This window comes from Periplaneta americana, chromosome 15, assembly GCF_040183065.1.
Source record: "Periplaneta americana isolate PAMFEO1 chromosome 15, P.americana_PAMFEO1_priV1, whole genome shotgun sequence".
Taxonomy (NCBI): Eukaryota; Metazoa; Arthropoda; class Insecta; order Blattodea; family Blattidae; genus Periplaneta; species Periplaneta americana.
Genome location: NC_091131.1, coordinates 32,541,823 through 32,561,740, shown reverse-complemented (window position 1 = coordinate 32,561,740; position 19,918 = coordinate 32,541,823). Strand labels below are relative to the sequence as shown.

At 37.8% G+C, this 19,918-nt stretch overlaps 1 protein-coding gene across 1 annotated transcript in view; it reads right to left on the bottom strand.

Annotated features, from left to right (window-relative positions):
* The window catches only part of LOC138714791 (ubiquitin carboxyl-terminal hydrolase 48-like), a 675,878-nt gene that overhangs the window by 435,074 nt on the left and 220,886 nt on the right, over window positions 1–19,918 (bottom strand). Inside the window, exon 15 of the mRNA XM_069846924.1 lies at window positions 3,888–3,995. Coding sequence (XP_069703025.1) covers window positions 3,888–3,995 — 108 coding nt within the window. The remainder of the gene's footprint in view (window positions 1–3,887; window positions 3,996–19,918) is intronic.

The following is a 19,918-nucleotide window of genomic DNA, read 5'->3' as shown; positions in this document are numbered from 1 at the left end:
TTGTAACCTCTCGAAAGTGAATCTCTGTGCTTCTTATACAACTTTTGAGGCCACTGAATATCCGTGAACTCAGCCATTTCGATACAACAGCTTCACTCTACAAGCTTGAGTTACCTATTTAGGTACCTCAGGTTTTTTGAAGCAAATGCTTCAGAGCAAGAAGCAAAACTCCGTTTTATTAATAAGTAATGCGAGGAAACTATTACGTGCTGACTCCTTGCTCAAAGGTGAAGGAAATTCTTGATGAGCAAGCTCATTTTCCTCAACTTTATTAATAGGAAAAGGAGGAAGCTCACAAAATTTGAAGCAAACTCATCTTCCTCATATTTATTAATACCACCCATTGTATAACTTTGCCTGAGGATGCCTGAATGGGCGAAAACGTTTGCAATATGTAATTTATATGTATAAAACTTAATGACCATATAATATAAGTCATTATTTTACATTGATTTGTCATTTGACTGAGTAACAAATATTATATCTATAGTTTTTATGACACTAACAGCAAAACAAAACAATACTTGTCTATGTATTGTAAAGGGACATCATTTTATTTTTACTAACATTTTTAACATTAACCTGGCTATACCTTTGGATTAACGCTCGAGAACCGGAAACACCGTTAGCTATCCCCTTCCACGACTGGAGTTCGATGATACTGGCGTAAAATACAAACAAATCACTTTACTAGGTATAGGAGGGTAGGAAAATAGTTCATCCATTTACGTAAACTAGGAAATATTGCAATTTTGGGGTTTGATAATTGTCATTAGGTTTTTGTTTAATCAAAATACAGTACTGCATTAACAATAAGTGTTTTTACTCATGAACCGAGTTATCCATGCGAACGTATTCATTATGCAGTATATATTATACTTTCTACAGCACATTAGCGTACAATATAGAGAATGAGGTTAAATTGAAAATAATAATATGGATATTTAAACGTATTTTTGAAAAATGGTGGCGATTCATTTCGAAACAAACTTCAGTTCTTTCGTGCATATTACCGCACTATAGACTATTGCATCTAATTCCAATTACCAGTTTCGTTCTTCGTACTAGTAATTCATGTTGAAATAATTATGTACCTACTCTATAAAAGAGTACCTTAGGTACGTACTGTAAATTCAATATTCACTTCTGCCCGATCCGAAAAGATAAAATTACTCAGACATGCTATCTACTGTCCGTCCAAGTGATTTTGTCGCAGGGACATAGAAGGGGGGGGGGAATCACGTGACAGTTAATTACTTAACGAGGCACTTTTATTTAAGTTATTTTAAGCAGTTGTTGTTTACTAATGCCAGGCGTTTGACAATAAAGTCATTTCACCTCTTGCACTCCAATATTTTTCAAAGATATTATCATGACTGAAGCACAGATTTTGAGGTGTTCCGAATCCATTTCTTGGTTTGAGTTGCACAATGGGCAGTTAGGGGACTGATATATTCCAATTCTATGCAGGTGTTTGGCCAAACAATCATGGCCTGTTGCCAATCTAAATGCAGCTACAGACGAGTTTCGTGGTAAATCGGGAATTAACTGTGGATTTTGATGCAGAGAGTTCCATTTTTCCCCTTGGGATTGAGTTATCAAATTTTGTTTGTTGAAGTCTAAGTATGTAGATTTAATAAATCTCTTCACAGAGTAATACGTAGATTTAGTAACAGGTCTGTAAGTAGCAGTGCTGCCCTTCTTTGCTAAAGCATCCGCATTCTCGTTTCCCAGGATTCCACAATGGGATGGTATCCATTGGAATACAATTCTTTTATTGAGTGATATTAATTGAGAGAGCATTTTATTTATTTCTGCTGTTTGAGATGAAGGTGTGTGTTTAGAGACGATTGATAGAATAGCTGCTTTGGAGTATGACAATAATAAACAGTTGTATAATATTACGTAGACGTCCAATTCCTAACAGAAATTAATGTTTTCAAAAAGAGCTAAGACAGCCCAGCCACTAGCCTTTATAGAGGGGCGAGCAGAAGCAGGTGAGGGAAATCGGGATGCGACGTAGGCAAACGGACGACAGTACCTGTGCGAAAACATGATTCAATATTGAAACCTCTTTCGTTACTGGAAAACGTGAACATATTTCTGGAACGTACTATACTCACTAACTCAGTAATGCTTACTATATGCGGCTTTGGTTCTGTGTGGAGGACAGTTGGAACTTCATTAGTAGAAGGGGTGGGAGTGAAGTACATTCAAAAACTCAGGTACAATAAAATTTGAAGTAAAAATAAAATGATGTCCCTGTACATATTCGAGGGTATCATGCCAGAAGGGCGTATCAACAAAACTACAAGTTTACATTCGAGCCGTATAAATATGGAATGATTTTTCCTATCCTTGTCTACATAACAAGGTACTTTCTCTGATTCTTCTTCACGTCCATTGTAATTCTCAAACGACTGTTTTCAAACATACAGTAGCGTGCAAATTAATCCGAACAACGTAATTACTTATGCAAAAACACTCAAACGGGATAAAAAAAAGGATCTAAGGCATACCTCAGTAATCTATGTGGCCTCCCTTGTTCCTAATAACAGCTCTGAGACGATATGGCATAGATTCCACTAATTTCCCACAAATATTCTTCATTTCTTCATCGCAAAACCATACACCAATGAGGGCAGAAATCATCTTCTCCTTTGTAGAACAATCAATTTTTTGTATTCCTGTTTTGCAAATTTACCACAAGTTCTCAATGGGGTTGATGTCGGGTGAGTTGCCTGGCCAGGGGAGTACCTGAATATTCATCTTGTTGAAGAATTCTGTAGTTTGAGACGTATGGCATGGTGCCAGGTCTTGTTGGAACACACCTCTGCCATCCGGAAATGATTTTTGCAGCTGGGGTACGATTCTGGTTTCCAATAAGTGAACATATTTGTCAGAATTCATCATTCCCTTGATAGATATTAATTAATGCTCCAGGCCCTTCATGTGTAAAAAAACGCCAAAACATTACTTTAGGGGGGTGTTTGAGTGCCTGTTGGAGATGAGCTGCTGTTACTTTTTCGGATCCTTTCCGTACGTAAGAAACATGGTGGCCGTGGACCTCGAAATGAGACTCATCGGAGAAAAGTACATTCTTCCAGTCATTCACTGTCCAGTGTTGATGTAATTTTGCCCACATTAAGCGTTTTTTGCACATAACAGGGGTTAGCACTGTTGCTTCTTAATAGGCTTACGAGCCCTTCGTCCAGCTTCCAAAAGCCTACGCCGCACTGTTGTGACGTGATTATTCGCCCCAGTGGTAGCCATTAACTCGCGGGTAAAGTCGACAGCAGTTAGTCTAGGATTTAATTTACTTTTCCTGACAATTAAACGATCATCTGCAGGTGAGGTCTTCCTTTTCCGGCCACAGTTTCCTTTTTTCTGGGGTGTGATGGATCCAGTCTCCCTGTATCGTTTTATCATCGAATTAACAGTAGCCAAACCGATGTGACATTCTGCAGCAATTTGCCTCTGTGTCATAGAAGAATGTTCTGCTAATCTTATAATTTTAGACCGCTTTCGTGGAGTTGTATCCATTTGTGAAGACGACAGAATGTAGGCTACACAGGATTGCAGTATTAAGTCTTCAACACAACTGAAATCCTTATAAGTACAAAACGACAGGCAAAATGTCACATATTATAAAAATAATAATAACGACAGACCTTCAACAATGGAATTACACGTACTATGGTATGAGCAGCTGTGAGGCCAACAATAACAGAAAATGTAAAAAAATATCGTGTTCGGATTAATTTGCACGCTACTGTAAATAGGTTCCAGAAAAATATTTCAATAAGACAAAATTTGTTGATACCCATAACGGTATAATGTCCTCGATATTATAAAAACAGATATAGTGTACACGGAGTATCCCTTACCTCGGATTTGATTCATCGGAGTTCGCTGGATCATACAGAAGGCCTCCATGAGGACACAAAAGGACGCCGTTCACAATGAAGGACTCTGGATCTTTTCGACTAGGGTCCCTGTAACAAAAATATATATTAATAATACCTCGTAATTACAACTGGATTATCATATCAAAGTAACAAACTGAAGTACAGTGAGTATTTTTAGAAATGTATAACAATCCTTAAGGTTCAATAGCCTATATCAATTTAAAATGTACCATGCTTTACTACCAGTTACAATCAATACTTACTTACTGGCGTTTAAGGAACCCGGAGGTTCATTGCCGCCCTCACATAAGCCCGCTATCGGTCCCTATCCTGTGCAAGATTAATTCAGTCTCTGTCATCATATCCCACCTCCCTCAAGTCCATTTTAATATTATCTTCCCATCTACGTCTCGGCCTCCCAAAAGGTCTTTTTCTCTCCGGTCTCCCAACTAACACTCTATATGCATTTCTGGATTCGCCCATACGTGCTACATGCCCTGCCCATCTCAAACGTCTGGATTTAATGTTCGTAATTATATCAGGTGAAGAATACAATGCGTGCAGTTCTGTGTTGTGTAACTTTCTTCATTCTCCTGTAACTTCATCCCTCTTAGCCCCAGATATTTTCCTAAGCACCTTATTCTCAAAGTGAGAGTCCAAGTTTCACAACCATAAAGAACAACCGGTAATATAACTGTTTTATAAATTCTAACTTTCAGATTTTTTGGCAGCAGACTGGATGATAAAAGCTTCTCAACCGAATAATAATAGGCATGTCCCATATTTATTCTGTGTTTAATTTCCTCCCGAGTATCATTTATATTTGTTACTGTTGCTCCAAGATATTTGAACTTCTCCAACTCTTCAAAAGATAAATTTCCAATTTTTATATTTCCATTTCGTACAATATTCTCGTCACGAGACAATCATTATACTTTGTCTTTTCGGGATTTACTTCCAAACCTATTATTATTATTATTACTATTATTATTATTATTATTATTATTATTATTATTATTGATGTTACAATCAATAATAATAATAATAATAATAATAATAATAATAATAATAATAATAATAATAATAATAATATAGAAAGCGATACTGCCAACTTAATAACACAATTACTTTTAAAATAAACGTCAAATCACTTCTAAATATTTCGTTTTGTCGCTTCAACCAAGTTTCTCTTTCCTCTTACAGATCTTTCATAGTTGTTGCACTTCATTCTACCGAGCATGTCTCCATTGCATACATCGCTGACTAGTAATATATTTCACTAATCAGACTTCATATGCATACAAACAATTGTTCTTCCTCTGACATAATATATCATCCAGTGACATGTACTGCCTGATAATAGATGTAGCCTACATATCAGCCATACCTCAATCAGAGGTAAAATAATTAATAATGATTTTCTGTAACCCAGTGAGCCAGTTTCGGAGTCTCACAATGTGCTCTCATCTGGCTAGTCAACGATCTGGTTTAATCATATCTCTTCCGGGACACGTAGAGTTACAACTTAGAATATTCCCTTGTGTAGGTACTACCCTTCACGAAGGGGTGAGTTTTTCTTCCCGTTTCTCCATATACATATTAACAGTCCCTAGAGGAAGAGTGTCTCTCCTAGATATTACATGTCAGATTCAACAGCTCGGAGAGCTGTAACAGTAGATTTATTTACGTAGATGAGACACGTCGTTCAAGACCTTAAGAATGTGATACAAAGCGAATGTGCATGGATTTTGCTCTCCGTTTTAAGAATGGGAAATTCGATACAAACTAGTAATATACAAATTTATCTTTTGAAGAGGTGGAGAAGTTCAAATATCTGGGAGCAACAGTAAAAAATATAAATGATACTCGGGAGGAAATTAAACACAGAATAAATATGGGAAATGCCTATTATTATTCGGTTGAGAAACTTTTATCATCCAGTCTGCTGTCGAAAAATCTGAAAGTTAGAATTTATAAAACAGTTATTTTACCGGTTGTTCTGTATGGTTGTGAAACTTGGACTCTCACTTTGAGAGAAGAACATAGGTTAAGGGTGTTTGAGAATAAGGTGCTTAGGAAAATATCTAGGGTTAAGAGGGATGAAGTTACAGGAGAATGGAGAAAGTTACACAACACAGAACTGCACGCATTGTATTCTTCACCTGACATAATTACGAACATTAAATCCAGACGTTTGAGATGGGCAGGGCATGTAGCACGTATGGGTGAATCCAGAAATGCATATAGAGTGTTAGCTGGGAGGCCGGAGGGAAAAAGACCTTTAGGGAGGCCGAGACGTAGATGGGAAGATAATATTAAAATGGATTTGAGGGAGGTGGGATATGATGATAGAGAATGGATTAATTTTTCTCAGGATAGGGACCAATGGCGGGCTTATGTGAGGGCGGCAATGAACCTCCGGATTCCTTAAAAGCCAGTAAGTAAGTAACTAGTAATATACATTCGGAAATGTGGATAACTTTCATTTTTCCTGATTAAAGTGTAAGTAAAAAGAGATACAATTTTAAAATATCCCGTGACATCCAACATTTCTGAATTTTTTTTTTATTACGGAGGAGGGCTCGAAAGCTTGCGCCGCAGCCTGAGGCTCATTGTGCTGGATGATAGTTTTAAGTCCGTAGGACCGCATTCTGTAAGTATCGTGATTCAATGTTTGGTGCTATCTATCGATTTACCTACACATCACAAAGTTCTGACGGAGTCCGCTACGAAAGCCCTTCCGTCCCCCTGGGACTTCTGTAACTTCCTCAACTCGATGTCATTTTTATTAAAGTCACAGTACTACATCCTCTGTCGACCTGAAACTATTGAAAGATATAGATGAACTTGAAATTTATAAAGACGAAATGAGCCCGAGGCTAAGCGCCAAAAGTTTGCCTAACAATCCTGCTTCAAATGGTTTAGTGGGAAGACCTCGGGAAAAAATCCAACTAGGTAACTTGTCTCAAACAGGATTTGAAGGCGAGCCCGCTCGTTTTATAGTCAGACATGTCAACCGTTTCTCTATAGGGGTAGATACGTTTGTAAGTTACTTTACTTATCGACTTTATTATCAAGAAACACAATGAAAAAGGAATCTATTTGTTGGATTCGTTGTCGTCCAGGCTGTTTGTCGTGGTCCATACCATAATCCTTATCGTGGTCTTTAACGTAGTTCTTGTGATCCTTGTCGTGATCTTTGCCCTTTCCATGATCTTTGCTGTGGTCCTTATCGTAGTCCTTGCTGTGTTTGTCCGGTACTAAATTTATTTGAAAATATAGCAGAACCTCAATTATCGACCCCCTGATTAACAGTTTTGCGGATTATCCATCACTAAAAAAGAGCACGTTTTTAAAAGTCGTATACAATAATGTCTCACATGGTTCTTCGCTACATTTTGAATCGTGCCTACCACAATCAGCGTAACTTCGATGAATGCGTAACTTTCGTTTTTAAGGTTATTTTACGCTTAATCAACAACTTAGGTTATTTAGCGTCTGAATGACATGAAGGTGATAATGTCGGTGAAATGAGTCCGAGGTCCACCACCGATAGTTACCCAGCATTTGCTGATATTGGGTTGAGGGAAAACTCCGGAAAAAACCTCAACCAAGTAACTTTCCCCGACCGGGAATCGAACCCGGGACACCTGGTTTCCCGGCCAGACGCGCTAACCGTTACTCTACAGGTGTGTTCTCCTTTGTTTCTGTGTCAAATTTGATTAAATATTTTGACTCTCTTTGGATTATCATAAAAATATTTTGACTCTCTTGCCCGAATAAAAAGAATATCAGTCACAGAAAAGTGTAGAAAAAAGAAACCTACTATTACAGCATCTTCAATTGCGCCAACGAATTTAAGTTCAATAAAACTAATAATATCCAGATTTTTTTTTTCCCCCCATTTGTCGTTCACTGCGTCCCGTCCATTAAAACAGATGTCCACACCTGTGGAGTAACGGTCAGCGCGTCTGGCCGCGAAACCAGGTGGCCCGGGTTCGAATCCCGGTCGGGGCAAGTTACCTGGTTGAGGTTTTTTCCCGGGTTTTCCCTCAACCCAATACGAGCAAATGCTGGGTAACTTTCGGTGCTGGACCCCGGACTCATTTCACCGGCATTATCACCTTCATATCATTCAGACGCTAAATAACCTAGATGTTGATACAGCGTCGTAAAATAACCCAATAAAATAAAAATAAAATAAATTAAAACAGATACTTGAGGTTGTACTGTAATATTGATTTCCCCATTTTACAAGTGACTTTTATTACACGTTAGAAAGAATTAATAAAAAAAAATAGTAGGCTACTATATAGGACACAATATGAAACACACTAGAATATAATATGAAAGAAGAATTGGTAGATCAAACAAGAGATGAGCGGACCAATGACATACAGTGTCTATCATTCTTATTCGTACATATCTATTTAACCCAATAATACAACCTTATGTAGAAAATAAAGATATTCATATACTAATAGCAGTGTACCATGCTTTAAAATCCATTTCTTAGAAAGTTAATTTACAACCAGTTTTAATTTTAAGCCCTAAATAACAAAAATATTAATAAAAACATTACTTTGAAAGTAAAACTGTATGTCATTTATATTCGTACACTTGAGTAATGTTGACTTATTCGGGGGTGCCGTGCCTTAATGGTAACAGCGAGTGTGCATTACCGCGTGCTCTAGGGTTTGTTTTGCTTCAGCAGTCAGTCCTGTTCAAAATGGGCAAGTCGAAGGAACTCAGTGCCGAGCTGAAGGAGGCGATAGTTAGACTGGCTCTTAAAGGTTATTATTTAAGGAAAATAGGCGATACAGTAAATAAAAGCCATTCCACGGAACAATACGTGATTAATAAATTCAAATACCGTGGATCTACTGCAAATCAGAAGAGGAAACCAAAAGAAAAAATACTAAATGAGAGGGAAGAACGTTTTATAATAAGACAGATAAAATCGAATCCACGGTTAAGTGTGCCGAAACTACGTCCTCTCGTGACGAAAACCACAAGGAAGACTGTTAGTGAATCAACGGTGCGACGTGTCCTATATAAATATGGATTTCATGGTAGAAGGATAAGAAAAAGGCCCTTCGTAAATAGGAAAAATCGAGCTTTAAGAATTAAATTTGCTAAAGCTCATATAAATAAGGAACAAGAATTTTGGGACAGTGTTATTTGGTCGGATGAGATCAAGATTAATCTTTTCGGATCCGATGGTGTCCATAGTGTGTGGAGGAAGAAGAATGAGGCCGATAAAGTAGATAACACTCTTCCCACTGTGAAACATAGAGGTGGCTCCATAATGATTTGGGTCTGTATGTCCTCGAAAGGCGGGGGTAACATCGACTTCATTGATGGAATTATGGACAAAGTGGTCTACAACAACATCTTGAAAAATAATGTCAAGGAAAGTGCAATAAAAATGGGTTTGCCGCCTGTCTACATTTTCCAACAAGACAGCGACAGCAAACATACGGCCGAAATGAACAAACACTGGTTGATGTGGAACGTTCTCAAACAACTCCATACTCCTCCTCAATCACCCGATCTGAATCCTATCGAGCATTTGTGGTCCAGACTTAAGGAAAATGTACATAAAAATACAGTTTCGTCCAAAGAACACCTCAAAACTGTTGTGCTAGAAGAATGGCGACAGTTCACTCCGCAGCAATGTAAAACATTGGTAAATTCCATGCAGAGAAGGTGCCAGGCAGTGATCAAAGCCAGAGGATATGCAACCAGGTATTAGAACGTAATTGTTCATGTTATTTCTATATAGTTATTTAATTTTGTTACTAAGTGTACGAATATAAATGACAGGTAGAGAAATTATATATTTTGTTAAATTTTGTTTATTTATAGTTTACGGTACATATAGAATTTATTTTTTTGTTTTATTTGTATTCATAATGCTACTGAACAGAATTTTCAAAGAGAAATATAATACTTTCATTTCATGTGTCTTTCATCATCAAAGTTGTTACATATTTTCACCTGTACGAATAAGACTGATAGACACTGTATCATCTGAAGACATACGGTATTGCTCAAAGCGTGAAGAAGAAATCTGTAACACAGGTCAACTTTACTTCTTCTTCTTGCAACTAAGGATCTTATCTGCCTTAAAAATCCAAATCTCGCCCAGATTTCAACTCTGCGAATCTAAGAAAGCACGCTTGCTAACAATTCGATCTCTGACGACTAAAGAGTTCTACCTTCGCTACATCCATAAGCGTCATAATTGTAAGCCTCGAGACACCTAGTCCACATACGTCACACGTGTGTTTTGAAAGCATCTTTCACTCTGGAAAGAGTTGAAATAACTGCGAACAGGGGCGCGTTCTTAAAACCACACAAGCGCTACTTGGCGGCAAGCAATTGGAGGAAAAATTCTACCCTGCCTTCCCTAGGTTGCGTTTTTATATACAAACTAAACAAAACGTTTTAACACGGAGAGGAGACAGGAAAAAAACAAGCTCTTGCACTGTTCCACACTCAACTCTAACTCTCAGGGGAAGCCAGCAATTGCCCATCGTGGAAAATATGGATTAATAAAAACATGCATGATGTTGACGTCCCTTTCCAATGTTCACTGAGGTAGATATAACAGACAGAGGTCGCGGGCGAAATTGGGAGGGAAGATAATTTAAACAACCTTCTGTACGCTACACTCAGCATCACACACTGTTGATACAAACACAACGTGTTAACACCCTCGAGGATAATGTCGAACTTAACGCGGGACACAAAGAATGACGAGTGACGTAGTAGATTCGTTTTCAGTCTACCTTCAGCTACACGATTATTAAGATGGCTGTCTGTGAATAAACGGCCTCAGTAATATGTATTCCAGAACAGCCCCTAGTCCATTCAGCCTCTTGTCAAATTGAGTTCCGCGCCTTTCCCGGCATTAAAAGCGGTCGGAGCGTGGTTATTATTATTATTATTATATTGGGTTATTTTACGACGCTTTATCAACATCTAGGTTATTTAGCGTCTGAATGAAATGAAGATGATAATGCCGGTGAAATGACTCCGGGGTCCAGCACCGAAAGTTACCCGGCATCTGCTCGTATTGCGTTGAGGGAAAACCCCGGAAAAAACCTCAACCAGGTAACTTGCCCCGACCGGGATTCAAACCTGGGCTACCTGGTTTCGCGGCCAGACGCGCTGACCGTTACTCCACAGGTGTGGACTCGGAGCGTGGTGCCGAACACACCACCTCATTCTAGTGCAGAGGTCAAGAAAACATACGAATCTTTTCCGTGTCTTCGGTTGTTTCTGGATGTTTATTCGGTTCTGTCAGTTTCTTTTGCAGGCTCCCTATGTCAACATTTGGGTCACCTGTATTTTCCAAGTTCCAATTATAACATACTGTGCATGCTCAGTATGTTGTAACTGGAACTTGGAAAATACAGATAGCCTAAATTTTGTTTCTGGGATTGTACATTTTTATTACAGGAATTTTGAAGCTATATTATTATTATTATTATTATTATTATTATTATTATTATTATTATTATTATTAGGCCTACTACCTTTGGAGAGGGCGAGACGTAGATGGGAGTATAATACTAAAATGGATTTGAGGGAGGTGGGATGTAACGATAGACACTGGATTAATCTTGCTCAGGATAGGCACCGATGGTGGGCTTATGTGAGGGCGGCAATGAACGTCCGGGTTCTGTAAAAGCCATTTGCAAGTAAGTAATTATTATTATTATTATTATTATTATTATTATTATTATTACTACTACTACTACTACCTTTGGGGAAGGCGCGACGTAGATGGAAGTATAATATTAAAATGGATTTGAGGGAGGTGGGATGATGATAGACACTGGATTAATCTTGCTCAGGATAGAGACCGATGGAGGGCTTATGTGAGGGCGGCAAAGAACTTCCGAGTTCTGTAAAAGCCATTTGCAAGTAAGTAAGTATTATTATTATTATTATTATTATTATTATTATTATTATTATTATTATTATTAGCCCTACTATCTTTGGGGAGGGCGAGACGTAGATGGACGCATAATATTAAAATGCATTTGAGGGAGGTGGGATATGATGATAGAGACTGGATTAATCTTGCTCAGGATACGCACCGATAGCGATCTTATGTGAGGGCGGCAATGAACCTCCGTGTTCTGTAAAAGCCATTTGCAAATAAGTAATTATTATTATTATTATTATTATTATTATTATTATTACCTACTTACTTACATAATTACTTACTTACTTACTTACATACTTACTGGCTTTTAAGGAACCCGGAGGTTCATTGCCGCCCTCACATAAGCCCGCCATTGGTCCCTATCCTGAGCAAAATTAATCCATTCGCTATCATCATATCCCACCTCCCTCAAATCCATTTTAATATTATCTTCCCATCTACGTTTCGGCCTCCCTAAAGGTCTTTTTCCCTCCGGCCTCCCAACTAACACTCTAACACTCTATCTATTATTATTAATATTCTTATTATTATTATTATTATTATTATTATTATTATTATTATTATTATTATTATTATTATTAGGCCTACTACCTTTGGGGAGGGCGAGACGTAGATGGGAGTATAATACTAAAATGGATTTGAGTGAGGTGGAATATGATGGTAGAGACGAGATTAATCTTGCTCAGGATAGGGACCGATGGCGGGCTTATGCGAGGGCGGCAATGAACCTCTGGGTTCTGTAAAACCCATTTGCAAGTAAGTAATTATTATTATTATTATTATTATTATTATTATTATTATTGTTATTATTATTATTATTATTATTATTATTATTATTATTATTATTATTATTATTATACTTCATTTTAATTCGCTACTGAGCCAGGTATAATACACACCTGGTCTTATGAAGTTAGATACTTCAGTACTTAGAAGGCACGTTACTGCATATAATAAATACATTTTATACAAGTACTTGTAGTATTGTATACTTGTAGTATTGTATTAAGTCATATCAATCACTTAAGAAGGAAACAGGCAAAATTCAATTTCTTACAGAATCCAGTTGAGGCGAATAGAGATAATTATTTCGATGAAAGACGAGAAGCAAGTCGTACACTTAGGAATAAAGAGAAATTAGCCTACTTGAAGGAAAAACTGAATGAGGTAGAAACAAATATTAAAAATAAAAACACTAGAGATTTATATAAGGGCATAAAGGAATTCAAGAATGGATATCCGGCAAGGGTAAACGTGATCAAGGATGAGAATGGTGACTTCCTTGCAGACGCTCATTCAATCCTGAACAGATGGAAAAACTATTTTGGACAACTACTAAATATACATAGGCCAAATAGAAATGATCGGGACGAAATTGAAATACAAACTGCTGAGCCATTTATGCCTGAACCCAAACTTTCTGAAGTCGAAATTGCGATAGAAAATCTGAAAAAGTACAAGTTTCCAGGTATCGATCAAATTCCAGCAGAATTAATACGAGAGGGTGGAAGCGCATTATTTAATGAAATTTATAAGCTTGTACTTGCTATTTGGGAAAAGGAAATTGTACCAGAACAATGGAAGGAGTCCATTATCGTACCTATCTTTAAGAAAGAGGACAAGACTAACTGTGGTAACTTTCGAGGAATATCACCTTTGTTGACGACGTACAAAATTTTGTCCAATATTCTTCTGACAAGATTAACTCCATATGTAGATGAAATTAGTGGGGACCATCAGTGTGGTTGTAGGCGTAATAGATCAACTATTGATCAGAATTTCTGTAGTCGACAGATATTGGAGGAAAAAATGGGAGTATAAAGGTACAGTACATCAGTTATTTATAGATTTAAAAAAGGCACATGATTCGGTTAAGAGAGAAGCTTTATATAACATTCTTATTGAATTTGGTATTCCCAAGAAACTAGATCGATTAATTAAAATGTGTCTCAATGAAACTTACAGCAGAGTCCGTATAGGCCAGCTTCTATCTGATGCTTTTCCAATTCACTGCGGGCTCAAGCAGGGAGATGCACTATCACCTTTCCTTTTTACAACTTCGCTCTACAATATACTATCAGGAAAGTTCACGATAACACAGAGGGTTTGGAATTGAACGGGTTACATTAGCTTTTTGTCTATGCGGATGACGTGAATATGTTAGGAGAAAATCCACAAACGATTAGGGAAAACACGGAAATTTTACTTGAAGCAAGTAAAGCGATAGGTTTGGAAGTAAACCCCGAAAAGACGAAGTATATGATTATGTCTCATGACCAGAATATTCTACGAAATGGAAATATAAAAATTGGACATTTATCTTTCGAAGAGGTGAAAAAATACAAATATCTTGGAGCAACAATAACAAATATAAACAACACTCGGGAAGAAATTAAACGCAAAATAAATATGGGAAATGCGTGTTATTATTCGGTTGAGAAGCTCTTGTCATCTAATCTGCTGTCAAAAAATCTGAAAGTTAGAATTTATAAAACAGAGGAACACATATTAAAGGTATTTGAGAATAAGGTTCTTAGGAAAATATTTGGGGCTAAAAGGGACGAAGTTACAGGAGAATGGAGAAAGTTACACAACGCAGAGCTGCACGCATTTTATACTTCACCTGACATAATTAGGAACATAAAATCCAGACGTTTGAGATGGGCAGGACATGTAGCACGTATGGGCGAATCCAGAAATGCATATAGAGTGATAGTTGGGAGGCCGGAGGGAAAAAGACCTTTGGGGAGGCCGAGACGTAGATGGGATGATAATATTAAAATGGATTTGAGGGAGGTGGGATATTATGGTAGAGACTGGATTAATCTTGCTCAGGATGGGGACCAATGGCGGGCTTATGTGAGGGCGGCAATGAACCTCCGAGTTCCTTAAAAGCCAGTAAGTAAGTAAGGCACAATTCATTTGGCAAACATTCTAATATATTCACACATAAAAAATATTCGTGAAGAAGTAAAAGCAAAGTTACTAAGATAAACCAAGGTAACTTATAATTTGAAATATATTACATTCATGGTTCAAAAGTTCTTAAAAGTCGTGTTTTCGGAAAAAGAAAAACATGTGGATATTTTTCGAAATTCCAAGAAACGTGCACTGTAAATTTTGTCAATATTTGCGTCAACCTACGTGTGGATCAAGCTCCTTTGACAAAAGTAGTACACAAAATTGTTACAGAAAGACTGTCGGCCACTTTCAAGAATGCTTTAAGATCATTCACTACCCCGTCTTACAAGCAAACGTTCTCATAGAGGCAGATAAAAAAAGTTATTTTTTTTTCCACCATGTTAATAATGTCAAAACATGTGCTTATATAAATTTTGGCCACTCGAGTGCAATTACGACGGCCGCTCAGAAAGTAAGTTTGCCTGGGGCCGTGTACAGAAAGAAAACACAATTTTTGGAAAGATTTATTGGAAGAGATACAGCAATTGTTGAGCTATTTTTCAATATATTCTCCACCGGAATTGAGACATTTTTCATACGATGAGATCAATTTTTGTATTCCTGTGTCGTAGAAGTCTGCTGCCTGGGATCGGAACCAGCGTGTGACAGCAGTCTGTACCTCCCTGTTGGTCCCAGGCTATGACAAATATCTCAATTCCGGCGGGGAATATGTTGATAAATAGCTCAACAATTGCTTTATCTGTTCCAATAAAATATATATCCATGAAATTGTGTTTTACTTTCTGTAAACGGCTCCAGAGAAACTTACTTTCGGTACGACCCTTGTAATCGAGCTCGAATGGTCAAAATTTTTATAAGCACTTGTGTTGACATCATTAACATGGCGGAAGAAAAAAATTAACTTTTTTATCTGCACCCATGAGAATGTTTACTTGTTAGATGAAATCTGCTATGAACATCATATTCATTTCTCCCATTAACATACTTACTTACTTACTTATGGCTTTTAAGGAACCCGTAGGTTCACTATCGCTCTTACATAAGCCCGCCATCGGTCCCTATCCTGTGCAAGTTTAATCCAGTCTCTAACATCATATCCCAGCTCCCTCAAATCTGTTTTAATATTATCTTCCCATCTCGTCCCATTAACATAGTAATTAAATATAAAAGCGATGTAAAAATGTTTGCTAACGAAAGTACTACAAAATAAACAGTTATTGTTAATATAAATTCGCGTTAGGCGTCACGAAAATCATTTCCAATACTGTAATTAAGCTAAAATATAAACAATGTTTTTCCAAGCATTTGAGTATAAAGTATAATTTCTGTTCTCTACCCCGCGTCTAAACTCTAAGTGCCATATTCATAGACTTTCTTGGCGCGAGCTTCCGGTGGATGATCAGCGAACTAACGTTTTTCGTATTCATAAACCAGTGTTAGCGATATGATATGATATGAATCCTGTACAAGTAATCAGTCGATAGCCGGGGCTAGTTTAGCTCGCTCGTAGCGTGGTCTAGCGAAATGTCTATGCATAGCACCTTTAAATTCCTGTGTGGTCCTTGAAGAAAAGTAATTGAAAAAGACTGTATTATATAACACATTACATTAGTTTTGAAAATTAATTCGTGCTGAGAGTTTATATCAATGTTTCTCAATCTTTCTCAATATATGGCACACTAAAGTTATACTTTAAAATCTCGCGGCACACTTACACGATCTAAATCGGTGGTCGTCATCACTCGCTGAAATGTGCAACGGGTAAGCGGTGCTGTCCCGCGTGCACCGTCGTGCAGCAGCAAGAGATAGAGAGCATACTCGCTAGCAGCTACGAGTGCACCATGGTGCAATACGTTTTCAGCGGGAAAGAGAGGTTAGCCCCAGGGTAATCTGCGCTGACGACCCCTGATCTAAATCAATGATTACTAACTAGGAGGGATTTTTTTCATAAAAACAAGTAAAATATTATATTTCTTTAAAGTTGACCCATAGTGACACTTGTGGCGGAAGAGGTCGCAGTTGGCGTTTTTCTCGGAGTTCTCCCGTTTCCCCCCAAATTAGACATCTACATTAGTCCGTCCATTTCGTCATCATTCCTTAGCATTCCCCGAATGGCGGCAAGAGGTGGCTGGTAATGGCACAAGTAGAATTCCCTGCTGAAACCTGGGTACGCAGCGAACCTTAGTGTAATCAGCCGTTGCGGATTGGGGAATACGCCTAGCTTGAGGGTCAACGGAATACTTACTTACTTACAAATGGCTTTTAAGGAACCCGAAGGTTCATTGCCGCCCTCACATAAGCCCGCCAGCGGTCCCTATCCTGTGCAAGGTTAATCCAGTCTCTATCATCATATCCCACCTTCCTCAAATCCATTTTAATACTATCATCCCATCTACGTCTCGGCCTCCCTAAAGGTCTTTTTCCCTCCGGTCTCCCAACTAACACTCTATATGCATGTCTGGATTCGCCCATACGTGCTACATGCCCTGCCCATCTTAAACGTCTGGATTTAATGTTCCTAATTATGTCAGGTGAAGAATACAATGCGTGTAGTTCTGTGTTGTGTAACTTTCTCCATTCTCCTGTAACTTCATCCCGCTTAGCCCCAAATATTTTCCTAAGAACCTTATTCTCAAACACCCTTAACCTATGTTCCTCTCTCAGAGTGAGAGTCCAAGTTTCATAACCATACAGAAGAACCGGTAATATAACTGTTTTATAAATTCTAACTTTCAGATTTTTGGACAGCAGACTGGATGATAAGAGCTTCTCAACCGAATAATAACACGCATTTCCCATATTTATTCTGCGTTTAATTTCCTCCCGAGTGTCATTTATATCTGTTACTGTTGCTCCAAGATATTTGAATTTTTCCACCTCTTCGAAGGATAAATCTCCAATTTTTATATTTCCATTTCGTACAATATTCTGGTCACGAGATATAATCATATACTTTGTCTTTTCGGGATTTACTTCCAAACCTATCGCTTTACTTGCTTCAAGTGAAATTTCCGTGTTTTCCCTAATCGTTTGTGTATTTTCTCCTAACATATTCACGTCATCCGCATAGACAAGAAGCTGATGTAACCCGTTCAATTCCAAACCCTGCCTGTTATCCTGAACTTTCCTAATGTCATATTCTAGAGCGAAGTTAAAAAGTAAAGGTGATTGTGCATCTCCCTGCTTTAGCCCGCAGTGAATTGGAAAAGCATCACATAGAAACTGACCTATACTGACTCTACTGTATGTTTCACTGAGACACATTTTAATTAATCGAACTAGTTTCTTGGGAATACCAAATTCAATAAGAATATCATATAATACTTCCCTCTTAACCGTGTCATATGCCTTTTTGAAATCTATGAATAACTGATGCACTGTACTGAGGGTCAACGGAATAGATATAATTCGCAGAGATGGGTCGCAATGCCCCTCCTTTAAATCTAAATTCAATTCAAGGTTGGTATGATATTCTATAGCGAAAAAGCTTGCAAAACTCCGTTGGTCTGCGCATACGTCAATCTTAAAGAATGACACAATATACTATTCACCTCCTCTTCCCTAATTGTCAGCCAATAGTAGCGCGTACTGATAGCAGTGATGTGTCAGACGACTTGTCAATCTGTAGCAACAATGCTTCAGATTAATGGAGGGAAACTCCAGATTCCCCCTCCAGCACAGCGGTAAGGTTTAGTAACGTCCTACAACGGAGTTCTGCCAGTTGTAGGCTGATGTAGCATTTTCATTCTCTTCACTGCCGATCGCACATCTACGCTATTATACTGAATGTTAACTTGTGCCATTTTGGCTGAAAGTTGATTCTTGTGGGTTCACTTTTTTTTTGCTACTCTTTTAACGTTTATTTCTTCAATTTTACATTCACAACATTTACAATTTTCATTTTCTCGCGGCACATCAGCGGATCGTTTGCAGCACACAGGTTGAAAATGGTTAGTTTATATGAAGAACATTTAAACTGGAGGTGTAGCAGGTATTATTTTTTATGCTCGACCATACCGAAATGTAGTAATTATACACCTGGTAGCAGCCCTTTAATGCACCTCATTAAAGTACACCTATTCATTATAATTCAGTTGTTCAGCCAATGAGAAATCACCTTTGTACCGTTATAAACCCGCCAGTATCGATTATTCTCGGATATGCAATCGAAAGACAATTAGCGAAAAGTCACGGAGGCTGGAAATCCAATACTGTCGCAGAAGGTTATGTTCTGTTACTATAATAATTAGCGTTAATTGTAAATAATATTCAAATAAATCCAATTTGTCATCTCGTTTTTCAATTCTAAATCAATTTCCAGGTTATATCAAGACTAATGTTCTCTACGTTATATCAAGGTCAACGATATTCGTGCCTCGCAAAAAATCAATACTTTCGCGTCTGCGCACATCTCACAATTCAGGTCAGTTCCGTTCGTCACTTACATAACCATAACATGAAAACTTATGAATAATTTCAAGTTAGAAATATGGTCAAGCATAAAAAGTCATATGAAACTTGCCTATAATGGTAATTAAGAAGCTCGTATGAAAATTATGAAACTCGTTTGCGCTCGTTTCATAAACAAACATATTCGCGTCTTAGTTACTCCCATTATAGGCTCGTTGCATAATGTACTATTAAGCGAATCCATTTGTTTTTCCATTTGTGTAATTTTGCAAAGCAATTCGGACAAATTAGCCTTTTATTCTTTCTCTAAAGAAATTTTACACTGGAAATTTCTTTACTCGGATTTCTCCACAATGTTTTCCGTTATGCCCATAGAGAGCACGTTTGCCGGGTAGTTACTTCACGGATAGGTGGCAGGTCTATCGGGTTGTATATGAGAAGTGATGGTGAATGATTATTCAACATTGCGAATGAGGAGAATCGTACCATTTTGTAATTTTGTAGTATCTCATCATTCGTCTGAAAGAACTTGGCGAAACCACGAAAAAGCCCATCAGGATAGCCGGCCTTCGGTAGAACCCATACCTCCGGAATACAAGGAGGCAGTGATGACCACTGCGCCAAAGCGGTCGGAAAATTACGTAACTAATAATTTCCCCAGAACAATGCCACTTTACACCATTACTCTATAACTTATCCTACTACGAGAATCTTAAGA